The sequence below is a fragment of the Schistosoma haematobium genome, chromosome 5 (genome assembly GCF_000699445.3).
Source record: "Schistosoma haematobium chromosome 5, whole genome shotgun sequence".
NCBI classification, from domain to species: domain Eukaryota; kingdom Metazoa; phylum Platyhelminthes; class Trematoda; order Strigeidida; family Schistosomatidae; genus Schistosoma; species Schistosoma haematobium.
In genome coordinates this window covers 20,759,172-20,777,380 of record NC_067200.1, presented here as the reverse complement: position 1 = coordinate 20,777,380, position 18,209 = coordinate 20,759,172, and the positions used below count along the sequence as shown (strand labels likewise).

Below are 18,209 nucleotides of genomic sequence, written 5' to 3'. Positions count from 1 at the left end.
TGAATAAATAGGATGAATCAATTTTATTTTCGTATCTATCAGTGTAGCCTTAGCTTCTTATTGAGTTACGAATACTGTTACTTTAGGGAACACCTAGTCTATAATGTGCATAGTTTGAAGCACATTTTTGATTGATCGTGGCAGTCATTTTCTGCCTTTACTTCTGAATAATATATGCGGAAAATTAGGCGTTCAATAAACTGACGACTAACAGTGGCTTAACAAACTGCACAGCAGTATGTCGAAGTTTACTTTTAAAGTCTACTGAACCAGAACATGTCAGACAGTGTGACTGAGTCCGAGGTAAGTTATGATTTCTCTAGAGAAATCATCTTTTGCAGAATCTCAAAACTCAACTACCAGACCTGACATTGTGGTAATGGCAAGCCGTCAATCGGGGTTCATCACACATATTAGTGATGGAGGTAGGATTAGGTTTAAGGCATTCGTTAACACTTAGGAATTCTCTATTGACTTTTTTCGCTCCAGCACCATAGGTAAATTCAAGTGTTATTATACTCAGTCCCTGTATGTAGAGCGTAATAAAAGTGATAAAATACGGCTTAGAGTCAATAGAGCGTCAAACCTGATAAGCATTCCTAGATCGGCCTTTGCAGAAAGTTAGGAAATTTAAGATTTTATTTTGCGAAAATGTATCAGTAAACGACCAATGGCTGTGAAGACTACCGTTCATTTGGTGAAGAAGTAGGCAACGCCGCGGCTACAGAACGATGTGGCAGTAATCTCTCAATCAGCCACCGCCTCATGTAATTACGTCCCATGTGCACAGAGTCCAGCAAGCGGCACAGTCTAGGTTTCTTTATTAAGAAATTGTAGATGGTGCAATTACTGAAATGTCTCCACCTGTTTATCTCTCAACAAAGCAACAGCTAGGAAAATTTTTAATCCAGACGATAAAATGTGACAGCTGTAAAGAAGGCATATAGTGTAGGATCCAAACTACGGTTTGGATGTTGAAGAATAGCCTACCAGGGACTTTAGACATGCGCCCTTTCCCGTCGAAATCAGAACAAGTAATCGGGTAACTAGCGGTTCTATAATTCATAATAAATTTAATGTAAATCATTACCTAAACAAATATTATCACCCGGCTATTCAACCAATGATTGTTCAATCAATTAAATCTAAATTACAATAAGTAAAGAAGTTGATAGAAGATGAGGAAAAATTACCAATCACAACAAATGAACGTTATTCTATCCTGACTGGATAGATCACACACAACAGGAGGAACAAATCAATATGGCTACCGCCAAGAACAAGTGTCAAGTAAAACAACGCAGATGCAGTTCAGGAAGAAACACAAACTTAGTGAATGCGTAATAAAAACAAAAACTATAACAAAAATACAAATATTAACAATTCAAATGTAATCAAAATACAACAATGTACAACTAATGTGATCAATAGGAATAAAGTACAAGTATATACATGGAGGGATTTTCACCAACACACAACACATTCAAAATGGATCTTACACCGGCCCCCAAAATCCCTCCATACCGCACAAGCTACCTTGATGCCTACGGTCATGGTTCATTATATAACATATCACACCATAGGAACGAGTAGGACTTACAACAGTACGCCTACTCGACCTAACTACATTAATAACAACAAAGACTAATCCAAAGCTTCAAGGAGGCCTGCTTCACCTGTTCTCTGATGATGAACAATAACAGTCGTGATATAGACCTAATCACTCTTCCCCAAACTCCACCCATGCTTTTGGATGAGGGCCTCGCTGACAATTCAATGTTTATCTTCTGATTCGACTGCTGCACAAACTTGCTTAACTCAGAAACTGTCCCCACGAAGCTTGACGCACTGACACTGTAAATCTCTGGAGGTTTCCTTCTTCTTCCAATAAAACGTAATAGAGCCATTAAAAATGAATCAGTAATCAAACTACACATCATTTCAATATGTACTGCCCATGTTTGCAAACAAGTAAACACATATCCATACCCTTTTTCTAATGATCTTCCTACGTGTCCTTGTTCTTTATGACAATGTCTAATTATCATTTCCGTCACTAAGTGTCGACTAGGTAAAATTACTGGATATCTAAAAGCATTTGGGAAATCTGAGTATCTTAGTCGACCTCCAACGCAGAGTAACCCATCAAGCATTATCAACGATAAACCTTTCAGACCATCATGGCTTACTACTTTACTGCTGTTTTTAAATTCACTAAGTAATTCTCCATACACTTCTCTCTGAGCCATCAATAAAATCTTACGCTTGGCAATCTCAAGCTCTTTGACCTTTAAACATCCTAGATGAACGGGTCCTTCACAACTCGGCAAACGAAGTACCATCAGGAATTCGATGAACCTTTTAAACCAGGTTACAGCTCTGACTAATTTCAACCACTCGGAATAATAAAAGAGAACAGGTGTCTTGTTGTACTTTATACTACTCAAGTTAACCACAGCAGTTTTTCTAAACTCAATATCGTCAAGAGTAGGTTCCGTACAGTCAGTGATTGTTATATAAAACTCGCCATGCAATAAAATAGGACATTTGAACCAAGATTCAAGATCGGTCATTTTTGCATACTTCCTCTACATAATAATTCACTTATATGCTTAACGAAACTCTTTGCTTGATCACAAGTGGGAATAGATATCAAGCAATCATCAACATAGAAATTATTCTTGACAGTATCTACGACATAACTATCATAATCGTCAGAGAATATTTGGGCCGTCTTATTCAAGGCAAGGTTCGCACGAAAGGGCGATGATGTGGCACCAAATGCATGAGTTGTCATTTGAAACTCAGACGGTCCTCTCGACATGTCCCCCTCCTGCCACCACAGAAATCTTGAAGCTCCTCGATCAGACTCAGGGACATTCACTTGCATGAACATTTCTTCAACATCTGCAGGGATTGCAACTGCCTCCTTGCGAAAACTTAATAATATACACATTAACTCAACGGTAGTATCGAGTTCTTGATAAATCATATCATTTCGGGGAACCCCTGCAAACTGGGCGGCACAATCAAGGACCACTCTAAGATCTGGTTTTTCATGTTTAATATTGCACGATGAGGTAAATACCATCGAGGGCGATAATAAGACTGCAGATATATTTCAAAGACCCTCTCCGCATAAGTCTTAGTAAAATCACTTTCAGTACTTTCGATATACTTGATGTGCAGACTGACATCCTTCGACAACATACCCTTCAAACTTTGTAATCTACGGTTTGCTACTTCATAGTTATCCACTTTCATATCTGGATTCTTTTTCCAAGGTATAGAAACTACAAAATGACCGTTGCCGAAGCGCGTGCCACCTTCCACAATCTTTATAGCCACCTTGTCGTCTACTGATAATGGTTTATCACTTGAATAAGCATCTGAAAACTCTACGTCATAAGGCTTACGTATTTCGTTCTCTAGTGTCTGTATCTTACTGGTATGATTAATAACTCTTTTCCTATATTCCGGGCATGATGGCTTATCATTTACGACGTTGCTTGTCGAGTCAGTGTGCAGCAGAGCGTGATGTCTCCTCCCGCAACTGTCAACCTTACAGAGCCTTGTCATCTTACATTCATTAACCTTATGTCCTTGTCTAAGACAGACGAAACAGATACCCTTGCTTTTAGCGTGAGACCATCGGTCTTGAACTGTAAGCACTAAGAACTGTGGACATTTATCAATGGCATGGTCGTACGAACACATACTGCATTTAGTTTTCATTGTCGAACTATTCCCTTGCTCTGATTGCACGTGACAGTTCGTCTTCACGTTATGTCCTTTTCTAGAACGGTTTGCTAACCGTCCAAATCTACTACAAGCCACTCTCGCACGCGATGCGATAAACTGAGTGAGCTCGTCGAAGGTCGGTTCCCTGTTATCTTCAGTCAATTTATCCACCCAGTCCGCCCACTGGGCTTGCATAGGTTGAGGCAAGAGTCTCACTATTCTTTCCAAGGTAACTAAGGAATTTAGATCAGAAGTATAATTCATCTGCTCCAAGACCATGGCACAGTTTTCCATTTTAATAGCCAAATTTGATAGTTGCTCCCCGTCAATATACTCAAAATTCACAGCACTGAATAAGTCCTCTAGTGTTTCTCGAGCAATTACGTGAGGCTGTCCGAAAAACGTTTTAAAATCTCCCTTGCTCTTTTATAGCCAGAGGATGCCTCCATCATGACGCAACCTTCAATAGCTGTTTTAGCCTTGCCCTTACAGTAGTGTATCAAATAGAGCAAGCGCTGGCTATCATCCGTGACTCTTGATGCTACATACGTCTCAAATTGCCTTATAAATTTCCAATAACCTCTTGGCTCTCCATCGATATAACTCAATTCAACCTTTGGTAGCTCTGGGCCAACAACGTGGACTATAGGCGACATGCTCTTTCCTAGTAATTCAGGCCTTTGCTCCTCCTTTAAACTAAGATTTTTACATCATCTGACATCGAATTAAGGCTAGAATCACTGCCATGATAATTAACCCTATTTAAGTCTGAACCATGACCCTTAAGGACGTCAAAAGGCACTTGCTTGACAATAGGGGATTCTTCGTTAACATCGACGAACTTTGAGCCTGATCTCCTTCGACGATTAACTGGCATTATAAGCGACACGACCAATTATTTCCAGAAAATCCGTGAACGATTACCAAAGGATTTCGGCCAAGTAATAATTGTTTAGAACTGTAGGATCCAAACTACGGTTTGGATGTTGAAGAATAGCCTACCAGGGACTTTAGACATGCGCCCTTTCCCGTCGAAATCAGAACAAGTAATCGGGTAACTAGCGGTTCTATAATTCATAATAAATTTAATGTAAATCATTACCTAAACAAATATTATCACCCGGCTATTCAACCAATGATTGTTCAATCAATTAAATCTAAATTACAATAAATAAAGAAGTTGATAGAAGATGAGGAAAAATTACCAATCACAACAAATGAACGTTATTCTATCCTGACTGGATAGATCACACACAACAGGAGGAACAAATCAATATGGCTACCGCCAAGAACAAGTGTCAAGTAAAACAACGCAGATGCAGTTCAGGAAGAAACACAAACTTAGTGAATGCGTAATAAAAACAAAAACTATAACAAAAATACAAATATTAACAATTCAAATGTAATCAAAATACAACAATGTACAACTAATGTGATCAATAGGAATAAAGTACAAGTATATACATGGAGGGATTTTCACCAACACACAACACATTCAAAATGGATCTTACACCGGCCCCCAAAATCCCTCCATACCGCACAAGCTACCTTGATGCCTACGGTCATGGTTCATTATATAACATATCACACCATAGGAACGAGTAGGACTTACAACAGTACGCCTACTCGACCTAACTACATTAATAACAACAAAGACTAATCCAAAGCTTCAAGGAGGCCTGCTTCACCTGTTCTCTGATGATGAACAATAACAGTCGTGATATAGACCTAATCACTCTTCCCCAAACTCCACCCATGCTTTTGGATGAGGGCCTCGCTGACAATTCAATGTTTATCTTCTGATTCGACTGCTGCACAAACTTGCTTAACTCAGAAACTGTCCCCACGAAGCTTGACGCACTGACACTGTAAATCTCTGGAGGTTTCCTTCTTCTTCCAATAAAACGTAATAGAGCCATTAAAAATGAATCAGTAATCAAACTACACATCATTTCAATATGTACTGCCCATGTTTGCAAACAAGTAAACACATATCCATACCCTTTTTCTAATGATCTTCCTACGTGTCCTTGTTCTTTATGACAATGTCTAATTATCATTTCCGTCACTAAGTGTCGACTAGGTAAAATTACTGGATATCTAAAAGCATTTGGGAAATCTGAGTATCTTAGTCGACCTCCAACGCAGAGTAACCCATCAAGCATTATCAACGATAAACCTTTCAGACCATCATGGCTTACTACTTTACTGCTGTTTTTAAATTCACTAAGTAATTCTCCATACACTTCTCTCTGAGCCATCAATAAAATCTTACGCTTGGCAATCTCAAGCTCTTTGACCTTTAAACATCCTAGATGAACGGGTCCTTCACAACTCGGCAAACGAAGTACCATCAGGAATTCGATGAACCTTTTAAACCAGGTTACAGCTCTGACTAATTTCAACCACTCGGAATAATAAAAGAGAACAGGTGTCTTGTTGTACTTTATACTACTCAAGTTAACCACAGCAGTTTTTCTAAACTCAATATCGTCAAGAGTAGGTTCCGTACAGTCAGTGATTGTTATATAAAACTCGCCATGCAATAAAATAGGACATTTGAACCAAGATTCAAGATCGGTCATTTTTTGCATACTTCCTCTACATAATAATTCACTTATATGCTTAACGAAACTCTTTGCTTGATCACAAGTGGGAATAGATATCAAGCAATCATCAACATAGAAATTATTCTTGACAGTATCTACGACATAACTATCATAATCGTCAGAGAATATTTGGGCCGTCTTATTCAAGGCAAGGTTCGCACGAAAGGGCGATGATGTGGCACCAAATGCATGAGTTGTCATTTGAAACTCAGACGGTCCTCTCGACATGTCCCCCTCCTGCCACCACAGAAATCTTGAAGCTCCTCGATCAGACTCAGGGACATTCACTTGCATGAACATTTCTTCAACATCTGCAGGGATTGCAACTGCCTCCTTGCGAAAACTTAATAATATACACATTAACTCAACGGTAGTATCGAGTTCTTGATAAATCATATCATTTCGGGGAACCCCTGCAAACTGGGCGGCACAATCAAGGACCACTCTAAGATCTGGTTTTTCATGTTTAATATTGCACGATGAGGTAAATACCATCGAGGGCGATAATAAGACTGCAGATATATTTCAAAGACCCTCTCCGCATAAGTCTTAGTAAAATCACTTTCAGTACTTTCGATATACTTGATGTGCAGACTGACATCCTTCGACAACATACCCTTCAAACTTTGTAATCTACGGTTTGCTACTTCATAGTTATCCACTTTCATATCTGGATTCTTTTTCCAAGGTATAGAAACTACAAAATGACCGTTGCCGAAGCGCGTGCCACCTTCCACAATCTTTATAGCCACCTTGTCGTCTACTGATAATGGTTTATCACTTGAATAAGCATCTGAAAACTCTACGTCATAAGGCTTACGTATTTCGTTCTCTAGTGTCTGTATCTTACTGGTATGATTAATAACTCTTTTCCTATATTCCGGGCATGATGGCTTATCATTTACGACGTTGCTTGTCGAGTCAGTGTGCAGCAGAGCGTGATGTCTCCTCCCGCAACTGTCAACCTTACAGAGCCTTGTCATCTTACATTCATTAACCTTATGTCCTTGTCTAAGACAGACGAAACAGATACCCTTGCTTTTAGCGTGAGACCATCGGTCTTGAACTGTAAGCACTAAGAACTGTGGACATTTATCAATGGCATGGTCGTACGAACACATACTGCATTTAGTTTTCATTGTCGAACTATTCCCTTGCTCTGATTGCACGTGACAGTTCGTCTTCACGTTATGTCCTTTTCTAGAACGGTTTGCTAACCGTCCAAATCTACTACAAGCCACTCTCGCACGCGATGCGATAAACTGAGTGAGCTCGTCGAAGGTCGGTTCCCTGTTATCTTCAGTCAATTTATCCACCCAGTCCGCCCACTGGGCTTGCATAGGTTGAGGCAAGAGTCTCACTATTCTTTCCAAGGTAACTAAGGAATTTAGATCAGAAGTATAATTCATCTGCTCCAAGACCATGGCACAGTTTTCCATTTTAATAGCCAAATTTGATAGTTGCTCCCCGTCAATATACTCAAAATTCACAGCACTGAATAAGTCCTCTAGTGTTTCTCGAGCAATTACGTGAGGCTGTCCGAAAAAACGTTTTAAAATCTCCCTTGCTCTTTTATAGCCAGAGGATGCCTCCATCATGACGCAACCTTCAATAGCTGTTTTAGCCTTGCCCTTACAGTAGTGTATCAAATAGAGCAAGCGCTGGCTATCATCCGTGACTCTTGATGCTACATACGTCTCAAATTGCCTTATAAATTTCCAATAACCTCTTGGCTCTCCATCGATATAACTCAATTCAACCTTTGGTAGCTCTGGGCCAACAACGTGGACTATAGGCGACATGCTCTTTCCTAGTAATTCAGGCCTTTGCTCCTCCTTTAAACTAAGATTTTTACATCATCTGACATCGAATTAAGGCTAGAATCACTGCCATGATAATTAACCCTATTTAAGTCTGAACCATGACCCTTAAGGACGTCAAAAGGCACTTGCTTGACAATAGGGGATTCTTCGTTAACATCGACGAACTTTGAGCCTGATCTCCTTCGACGATTAACTGGCATTATAAGCGACACGACCAATTATTTCCAGAAAATCCGTGAACGATTACCAAAGGATTTCGGCCAAGTAATAATTGTTTAGAACTGTAGGATCCAAACTACGGTTTGGATGTTGAAGAATAGCCTACCAGGGACTTTAGACATGCGCCCTTTCCCGTCGAAATCAGAACAAGTAATCGGGTAACTAGCGGTTCTATAATTCATAATAAATTTAATGTAAATCATTACCTAAACAAATATTATCACCCGGCTATTCAACCAATGATTGTTCAATCAATTAAATCTAAATTACAATAAATAAAGAAGTTGATAGAAGATGAGGAAAAATTACCAATCACAACAAATGAACGTTATTCTATCCTGACTGGATAGATCACACACAACAGGAGGAACAAATCAATATGGCTACCGCCAAGAACAAGTGTCAAGTAAAACAACGCAGATGCAGTTCAGGAAGAAACACAAACTTAGTGAATGCGTAATAAAAACAAAAACTATAACAAAAATACAAATATTAACAATTCAAATGTAATCAAAATACAACAATGTACAACTAATGTGATCAATAGGAATAAAGTACAAGTATATACATGGAGGGATTTTCACCAACACACAACACATTCAAAATGGATCTTACACCGGCCCCCAAAATCCCTCCATACCGCACAAGCTACCTTGATGCCTACGGTCATGGTTCATTATATAACATATCACACCATAGGAACGAGTAGGACTTACAACAGTACGCCTACTCGACCTAACTACATTAATAACAACAAAGACTAATCCAAAGCTTCAAGGAGGCCTGCTTCACCTGTTCTCTGATGATGAACAATAACAGTCGTGATATAGACCTAATCACTCTTCCCCAAACTCCACCCATGCTTTTGGATGAGGGCCTCGCTGACAATTCAATGTTTATCTTCTGATTCGACTGCTGCACAAACTTGCTTAACTCAGAAACTGTCCCCACGAAGCTTGACGCACTGACACTGTAAATCTCTGGAGGTTTCCTTCTTCTTCCAATAAAACGTAATAGAGCCATTAAAAATGAATCAGTAATCAAACTACACATCATTTCAATATGTACTGCCCATGTTTGCAAACAAGTAAACACATATCCATACCCTTTTTCTAATGATCTTCCTACGTGTCCTTGTTCTTTATGACAATGTCTAATTATCATTTCCGTCACTAAGTGTCGACTAGGTAAAATTACTGGATATCTAAAAGCATTTGGGAAATCTGAGTATCTTAGTCGACCTCCAACGCAGAGTAACCCATCAAGCATTATCAACGATAAACCTTTCAGACCATCATGGCTTACTACTTTACTGCTGTTTTTAAATTCACTAAGTAATTCTCCATACACTTCTCTCTGAGCCATCAATAAAATCTTACGCTTGGCAATCTCAAGCTCTTTGACCTTTAAACATCCTAGATGAACGGGTCCTTCACAACTCGGCAAACGAAGTACCATCAGGAATTCGATGAACCTTTTAAACCAGGTTACAGCTCTGACTAATTTCAACCACTCGGAATAATAAAAGAGAACAGGTGTCTTGTTGTACTTTATACTACTCAAGTTAACCACAGCAGTTTTTCTAAACTCAATATCGTCAAGAGTAGGTTCCGTACAGTCAGTGATTGTTATATAAAACTCGCCATGCAATAAAATAGGACATTTGAACCAAGATTCAAGATCGGTCATTTTTTGCATACTTCCTCTACATAATAATTCACTTATATGCTTAACGAAACTCTTTGCTTGATCACAAGTGGGAATAGATATCAAGCAATCATCAACATAGAAATTATTCTTGACAGTATCTACGACATAACTATCATAATCGTCAGAGAATATTTGGGCCGTCTTATTCAAGGCAAGGTTCGCACGAAAGGGCGATGATGTGGCACCAAATGCATGAGTTGTCATTTGAAACTCAGACGGTCCTCTCGACATGTCCCCCTCCTGCCACCACAGAAATCTTGAAGCTCCTCGATCAGACTCAGGGACATTCACTTGCATGAACATTTCTTCAACATCTGCAGGGATTGCAACTGCCTCCTTGCGAAAACTTAATAATATACACATTAACTCAACGGTAGTATCGAGTTCTTGATAAATCATATCATTTCGGGGAACCCCTGCAAACTGGGCGGCACAATCAAGGACCACTCTAAGATCTGGTTTTTCATGTTTAATATTGCACGATGAGGTAAATACCATCGAGGGCGATAATAAGACTGCAGATATATTTCAAAGACCCTCTCCGCATAAGTCTTAGTAAAATCACTTTCAGTACTTTCGATATACTTGATGTGCAGACTGACATCCTTCGACAACATACCCTTCAAACTTTGTAATCTACGGTTTGCTACTTCATAGTTATCCACTTTCATATCTGGATTCTTTTTCCAAGGTATAGAAACTACAAAATGACCGTTGCCGAAGCGCGTGCCACCTTCCACAATCTTTATAGCCACCTTGTCGTCTACTGATAATGGTTTATCACTTGAATAAGCATCTGAAAACTCTACGTCATAAGGCTTACGTATTTCGTTCTCTAGTGTCTGTATCTTACTGGTATGATTAATAACTCTTTTCCTATATTCCGGGCATGATGGCTTATCATTTACGACGTTGCTTGTCGAGTCAGTGTGCAGCAGAGCGTGATGTCTCCTCCCGCAACTGTCAACCTTACAGAGCCTTGTCATCTTACATTCATTAACCTTATGTCCTTGTCTAAGACAGACGAAACAGATACCCTTGCTTTTAGCGTGAGACCATCGGTCTTGAACTGTAAGCACTAAGAACTGTGGACATTTATCAATGGCATGGTCGTACGAACACATACTGCATTTAGTTTTCATTGTCGAACTATTCCCTTGCTCTGATTGCACGTGACAGTTCGTCTTCACGTTATGTCCTTTTCTAGAACGGTTTGCTAACCGTCCAAATCTACTACAAGCCACTCTCGCACGCGATGCGATAAACTGAGTGAGCTCGTCGAAGGTCGGTTCCCTGTTATCTTCAGTCAATTTATCCACCCAGTCCGCCCACTGGGCTTGCATAGGTTGAGGCAAGAGTCTCACTATTCTTTCCAAGGTAACTAAGGAATTTAGATCAGAAGTATAATTCATCTGCTCCAAGACCATGGCACAGTTTTCCATTTTAATAGCCAAATTTGATAGTTGCTCCCCGTCAATATACTCAAAATTCACAGCACTGAATAAGTCCTCTAGTGTTTCTCGAGCAATTACGTGAGGCTGTCCGAAAAACGTTTTAAAATCTCCCTTGCTCTTTTATAGCCAGAGGATGCCTCCATCATGACGCAACCTTCAATAGCTGTTTTAGCCTTGCCCTTACAGTAGTGTATCAAATAGAGCAAGCGCTGGCTATCATCCGTGACTCTTGATGCTACATACGTCTCAAATTGCCTTATAAATTTCCAATAACCTCTTGGCTCTCCATCGATATAACTCAATTCAACCTTTGGTAGCTCTGGGCCAACAACGTGGACTATAGGCGACATGCTCTTTCCTAGTAATTCAGGCCTTTGCTCCTCCTTTAAACTAAGATTTTTACATCATCTGACATCGAATTAAGGCTAGAATCACTGCCATGATAATTAACCCTATTTAAGTCTGAACCATGACCCTTAAGGACGTCAAAAGGCACTTGCTTGACAATAGGGGATTCTTCGTTAACATCGACGAACTTTGAGCCTGATCTCCTTCGACGATTAACTGGCATTATAAGCGACACGACCAATTATTTCCAGAAAATCCGTGAACGATTACCAAAGGATTTCGGCCAAGTAATAATTGTTTAGAACTGTAGGATCCAAACTACGGTTTGGATGTTGAAGAATAGCCTACCAGGGACTTTAGACATGCGCCCTTTCCCGTCGAAATCAGAACAAGTAATCGGGTAACTAGCGGTTCTATAATTCATAATAAATTTAATGTAAATCATTACCTAAACAAATATTATCACCCGGCTATTCAACCAATGATTGTTCAATCAATTAAATCTAAATTACAATAAATAAAGAAGTTGATAGAAGATGAGGAAAAATTACCAATCACAACAAATGAACGTTATTCTATCCTGACTGGATAGATCACACACAACAGGAGGAACAAATCAATATGGCTACCGCCAAGAACAAGTGTCAAGTAAAACAACGCAGATGCAGTTCAGGAAGAAACACAAACTTAGTGAATGCGTAATAAAAACAAAAACTATAACAAAAATACAAATATTAACAATTCAAATGTAATCAAAATACAACAATGTACAACTAATGTGATCAATAGGAATAAAGTACAAGTATATACATGGAGGGATTTTCACCAACACACAACACATTCAAAATGGATCTTACACCGGCCCCCAAAATCCCTCCATACCGCACAAGCTACCTTGATGCCTACGGTCATGGTTCATTATATAACATATCACACCATAGGAACGAGTAGGACTTACAACAGTACGCCTACTCGACCTAACTACATTAATAACAACAAAGACTAATCCAAAGCTTCAAGGAGGCCTGCTTCACCTGTTCTCTGATGATGAACAATAACAGTCGTGATATAGACCTAATCACTCTTCCCCAAACTCCACCCATGCTTTTGGATGAGGGCCTCGCTGACAATTCAATGTTTATCTTCTGATTCGACTGCTGCACAAACTTGCTTAACTCAGAAACTGTCCCCACGAAGCTTGACGCACTGACACTGTAAATCTCTGGAGGTTTCCTTCTTCTTCCAATAAAACGTAATAGAGCCATTAAAAATGAATCAGTAATCAAACTACACATCATTTCAATATGTACTGCCCATGTTTGCAAACAAGTAAACACATATCCATACCCTTTTTCTAATGATCTTCCTACGTGTCCTTGTTCTTTATGACAATGTCTAATTATCATTTCCGTCACTAAGTGTCGACTAGGTAAAATTACTGGATATCTAAAAGCATTTGGGAAATCTGAGTATCTTAGTCGACCTCCAACGCAGAGTAACCCATCAAGCATTATCAACGATAAACCTTTCAGACCATCATGGCTTACTACTTTACTGCTGTTTTTAAATTCACTAAGTAATTCTCCATACACTTCTCTCTGAGCCATCAATAAAATCTTACGCTTGGCAATCTCAAGCTCTTTGACCTTTAAACATCCTAGATGAACGGGTCCTTCACAACTCGGCAAACGAAGTACCATCAGGAATTCGATGAACCTTTTAAACCAGGTTACAGCTCTGACTAATTTCAACCACTCGGAATAATAAAAGAGAACAGGTGTCTTGTTGTACTTTATACTACTCAAGTTAACCACAGCAGTTTTTCTAAACTCAATATCGTCAAGAGTAGGTTCCGTACAGTCAGTGATTGTTATATAAAACTCGCCATGCAATAAAATAGGACATTTGAACCAAGATTCAAGATCGGTCATTTTTGCATACTTCCTCTACATAATAATTCACTTATATGCTTAACGAAACTCTTTGCTTGATCACAAGTGGGAATAGATATCAAGCAATCATCAACATAGAAATTATTCTTGACAGTATCTACGACATAACTATCATAATCGTCAGAGAATATTTGGGCCGTCTTATTCAAGGCAAGGTTCGCACGAAAGGGCGATGATGTGGCACCAAATGCATGAGTTGTCATTTGAAACTCAGACGGTCCTCTCGACATGTCCCCCTCCTGCCACCACAGAAATCTTGAAGCTCCTCGATCAGACTCAGGGACATTCACTTGCATGAACATTTCTTCAACATCTGCAGGGATTGCAACTGCCTCCTTGCGAAAACTTAATAATATACACATTAACTCAACGGTAGTATCGGGTTCTTGATAAATCATATCATTTCGGGGAACCCCTGCAAACTGGGCGGCACAATCAAGGACCACTCTAAGATCTGGTTTTTCATGTTTAATATTGCACGATGAGGTAAATACCATCGAGGGCGATAATAAGACTGCAGATATATTTCAAAGACCCTCTCCGCATAAGTCTTAGTAAAATCACTTTCAGTACTTTCGATATACTTGATGTGCAGACTGACATCCTTCGACAACATACCCTTCAAACTTTGTAATCTACGGTTTGCTACTTCATAGTTATCCACTTTCATATCTGGATTCTTTTTCCAAGGTATAGAAACTACAAAATGACCGTTGCCGAAGCGCGTGCCACCTTCCACAATCTTTATAGCCACCTTGTCGTCTACTGATAATGGTTTATCACTTGAATAAGCATCTGAAAACTCTACGTCATAAGGCTTACGTATTTCGTTCTCTAGTGTCTGTATCTTACTGGTATGATTAATAACTCTTTTCCTATATTCCGGGCATGATGGCTTATCATTTACGACGTTGCTTGTCGAGTCAGTGTGCAGCAGAGCGTGATGTCTCCTCCCGCAACTGTCAACCTTACAGAGCCTTGTCATCTTACATTCATTAACCTTATGTCCTTGTCTAAGACAGACGAAACAGATACCCTTGCTTTTAGCGTGAGACCATCGGTCTTGAACTGTAAGCACTAAGAACTGTGGACATTTATCAATGGCATGGTCGTACGAACACATACTGCATTTAGTTTTCATTGTCGAACTATTCCCTTGCTCTGATTGCACGTGACAGTTCGTCTTCACGTTATGTCCTTTTCTAGAACGGTTTGCTAACCGTCCAAATCTACTACAAGCCACTCTCGCACGCGATGCGATAAACTGAGTGAGCTCGTCGAAGGTCGGTTCCCTGTTATCTTCAGTCAATTTATCCACCCAGTCCGCCCACTGGGCTTGCATAGGTTGAGGCAAGAGTCTCACTATTCTTTCCAAGGTAACTAAGGAATTTAGATCAGAAGTATAATTCATCTGCTCCAAGACCATGGCACAGTTTTCCATTTTAATAGCCAAATTTGATAGTTGCTCCCCGTCAATATACTCAAAATTCACAGCACTGAATAAGTCCTCTAGTGTTTCTCGAGCAATTACGTGAGGCTGTCCGAAAAAACGTTTTAAAATCTCCCTTGCTCTTTTATAGCCAGAGGATGCCTCCATCATGACGCAACCTTCAATAGCTGTTTTAGCCTTGCCCTTACAGTAGTGTATCAAATAGAGCAAGCGCTGGCTATCATCCGTGACTCTTGATGCTACATACGTCTCAAATTGCCTTATAAATTTCCAATAACCTCTTGGCTCTCCATCGATATAACTCAATTCAACCTTTGGTAGCTCTGGGCCAACAACGTGGACTATAGGCGACATGCTCTTTCCTAGTAATTCAGGCCTTTGCTCCTCCTTTAAACTAAGATTTTTACATCATCTGACATCGAATTAAGGCTAGAATCACTGCCATGATAATTAACCCTATTTAAGTCTGAACCATGACCCTTAAGGACGTCAAAAGGCACTTGCTTGACAATAGGGGATTCTTCGTTAACATCGACGAACTTTGAGCCTGATCTCCTTCGACGATTAACTGGCATTATAAGCGACACGACCAATTATTTCCAGAAAATCCGTGAACGATTACCAAAGGATTTCGGCCAAGTAATAATTGTTTAGAACTGTAGGATCCAAACTACGGTTTGGATGTTGAAGAATAGCCTACCAGGGACTTTAGACATGCGCCCTTTCCCGTCGAAATCAGAACAAGTAATCGGGTAACTAGCGGTTCTATAATTCATAATAAATTTAATGTAAATCATTACCTAAACAAATATTATCACCCGGCTATTCAACCAATGATTGTTCAATCAATTAAATCTAAATTACAATAAATAAAGAAGTTGATAGAAGATGAGGAAAAATTACCAATCACAACAAATGAACGTTATTCTATCCTGACTGGATAGATCACACACAACAGGAGGAACAAATCAATATGGCTACCGCCAAGAACAAGTGTCAAGTAAAACAACGCAGATGCAGTTCAGGAAGAAACACAAACTTAGTGAATGCGTAATAAAAACAAAAACTATAACAAAAATACAAATATTAACAATTCAAATGTAATCAAAATACAACAATGTACAACTAATGTGATCAATAGGAATAAAGTACAAGTATATACATGGAGGGATTTTCACCAACACACAACACATTCAAAATGGATCTTACACCGGCCCCCAAAATCCCTCCATACCACACAAGCTACCTTGATGCCTACGGTCATGGTTCATTATATAACATATCACACCATAGGAACGAGTAGGACTTACAACAGTACGCCTACTCGACCTAACTACATTAATAACAACAAAGACTAATCCAAAGCTTCAAGGAGGCCTGCTTCACCTGTTCTCTGATGATGAACAATAACAGTCGTGATATAGACCTAATCACTCTTCCCCAAACTCCACCCATGCTTTTGGATGAGGGCCTCGCTGACAATTCAATGTTTATCTTCTGATTCGACTGCTGCACAAACTTGCTTAACTCAGAAACTGTCCCCACGAAGCTTGACGCACTGACACTGTAAATCTCTGGAGGTTTCCTTCTTCTTCCAATAAAACGTAATAGAGCCATTAAAAATGAATCAGTAATCAAACTACACATCATTTCAATATGTACTGCCCATGTTTGCAAACAAGTAAACACATATCAATACCCTTTTTCTAATGATCTTCCTACGTGTCCTTGTTCTTTATGACAATGTCTAATTATAATTTCCGTCACTAAGTGTCGACTAGGTAAAATTACTGGATATCTAAAAGCATTTGGGAAATCTGAGTATCTTAGTCGACCTCCAACGCAGAGTAACCCATCAAGCATTATCAACGATAAACCTTTCAGACCATCATGGCTTACTACTTTACTGCTGTTTTTAAATTCACTAAGTAATTCTCCATACACTTCTCTCTGAGCCATCAATAAAATCTTACGCTTGGCAATCTCAAGCTCTTTGACCTTTAAACATCCTAGATGAACGGGTCCTTCACAACTCGGCAAACGAAGTACCATCAGGAATTCGATGAACCTTTTAAACCAGGTTACAGCTCTGACTAATTTCAACCACTCGGAATAATAAAAGAGAACAGGTGTCTTGTTGTACTTTATACTACTCAAGTTAACCACAGCAGTTTTTCTAAACTCAATATCGTCAAGAGTAGGTTCCGTACAGTCAGTGATTGTTATATAAAACTCGCCATGCAATAAAATAGGACATTTGAACCAAGATTCAAGATCGGTCATTTTTTGCATACTTCCTCTACATAATAATTCACTTATATGCTTAACGAAACTCTTTGCTTGATCACAAGTGGGAATAGATATCAAGCAATCATCAACATAGAAATTATTCTTGACAGTATCTACGACATAACTATCATAATCGTCAGAGAATATTTGGGCCGTCTTATTCAAGGCAAGGTTCGCACGAAAGGGCGATGATGTGGCACCAAATGCATGAGTTGTCATTTGAAACTCAGACGGTCCTCTCGACATGTCCCCCTCCTGCCACCACAGAAATCTTGAAGCTCCTCGATCAGACTCAGGGACATTCACTTGCATGAACATTTCTTCAACATCTGCAGGGATTGCAACTGCCTCCTTGCGAAAACTTAATAATATACACATTAACTCAACGGTAGTATCGAGTTCTTGATAAATCATATCATTTCGGGGAACCCCTGCAAACTGGGCGGCACAATCAAGGACCACTCTAAGATCTGGTTTTTCATGTTTAATATTGCACGATGAGGTAAATACCATCGAGGGCGATAATAAGACTGCAGATATATTTCAAAGACCCTCTCCGCATAAGTCTTAGTAAAATCACTTTCAGTACTTTCGATATACTTGATGTGCAGACT

General features: G+C 39.4%; 2 protein-coding genes across 2 annotated transcripts; both read right to left on the bottom strand.

The window, feature by feature from the left end:
- Window positions 1–1,043: 1,043 nt before the first annotated feature.
- MS3_00009359 (uncharacterized protein) lies at window positions 1,044–11,909 on the bottom strand. Its single transcript, XM_051217723.1, has one exon. It carries the CDS (start codon window positions 10,598–10,600, stop codon window positions 9,137–9,139), a length of 1,464 nt encoding a protein of 487 aa, XP_051065159.1. The 5' UTR covers window positions 10,601–11,909; the 3' UTR covers window positions 1,044–9,136.
- Window positions 11,910–12,300: 391 nt separating this feature from the next.
- On the bottom strand, window positions 12,301–16,281 carry MS3_00009358 (uncharacterized protein). The gene has a single exon (XM_051217722.1). It carries the CDS (start codon window positions 13,833–13,835, stop codon window positions 12,891–12,893), a length of 945 nt encoding a protein of 314 aa, XP_051065158.1. The 5' UTR covers window positions 13,836–16,281; the 3' UTR covers window positions 12,301–12,890.
- Between the last annotated feature and the right edge of the window lie 1,928 nt (window positions 16,282–18,209).

Bases quoted from the DNA above. Each gene is read 5' to 3' on its own strand.
- MS3_00009359 (XM_051217723.1), bottom strand. From the start codon at position 10,600: ATGGTATTTACCTCATCGTGCAATATTAAACATGAAAAACCAGATCTT.
- MS3_00009358 (XM_051217722.1), bottom strand. From the start codon at position 13,835: ATGACCGATCTTGAATCTTGGTTCAAATGTCCTATTTTATTGCATGGC.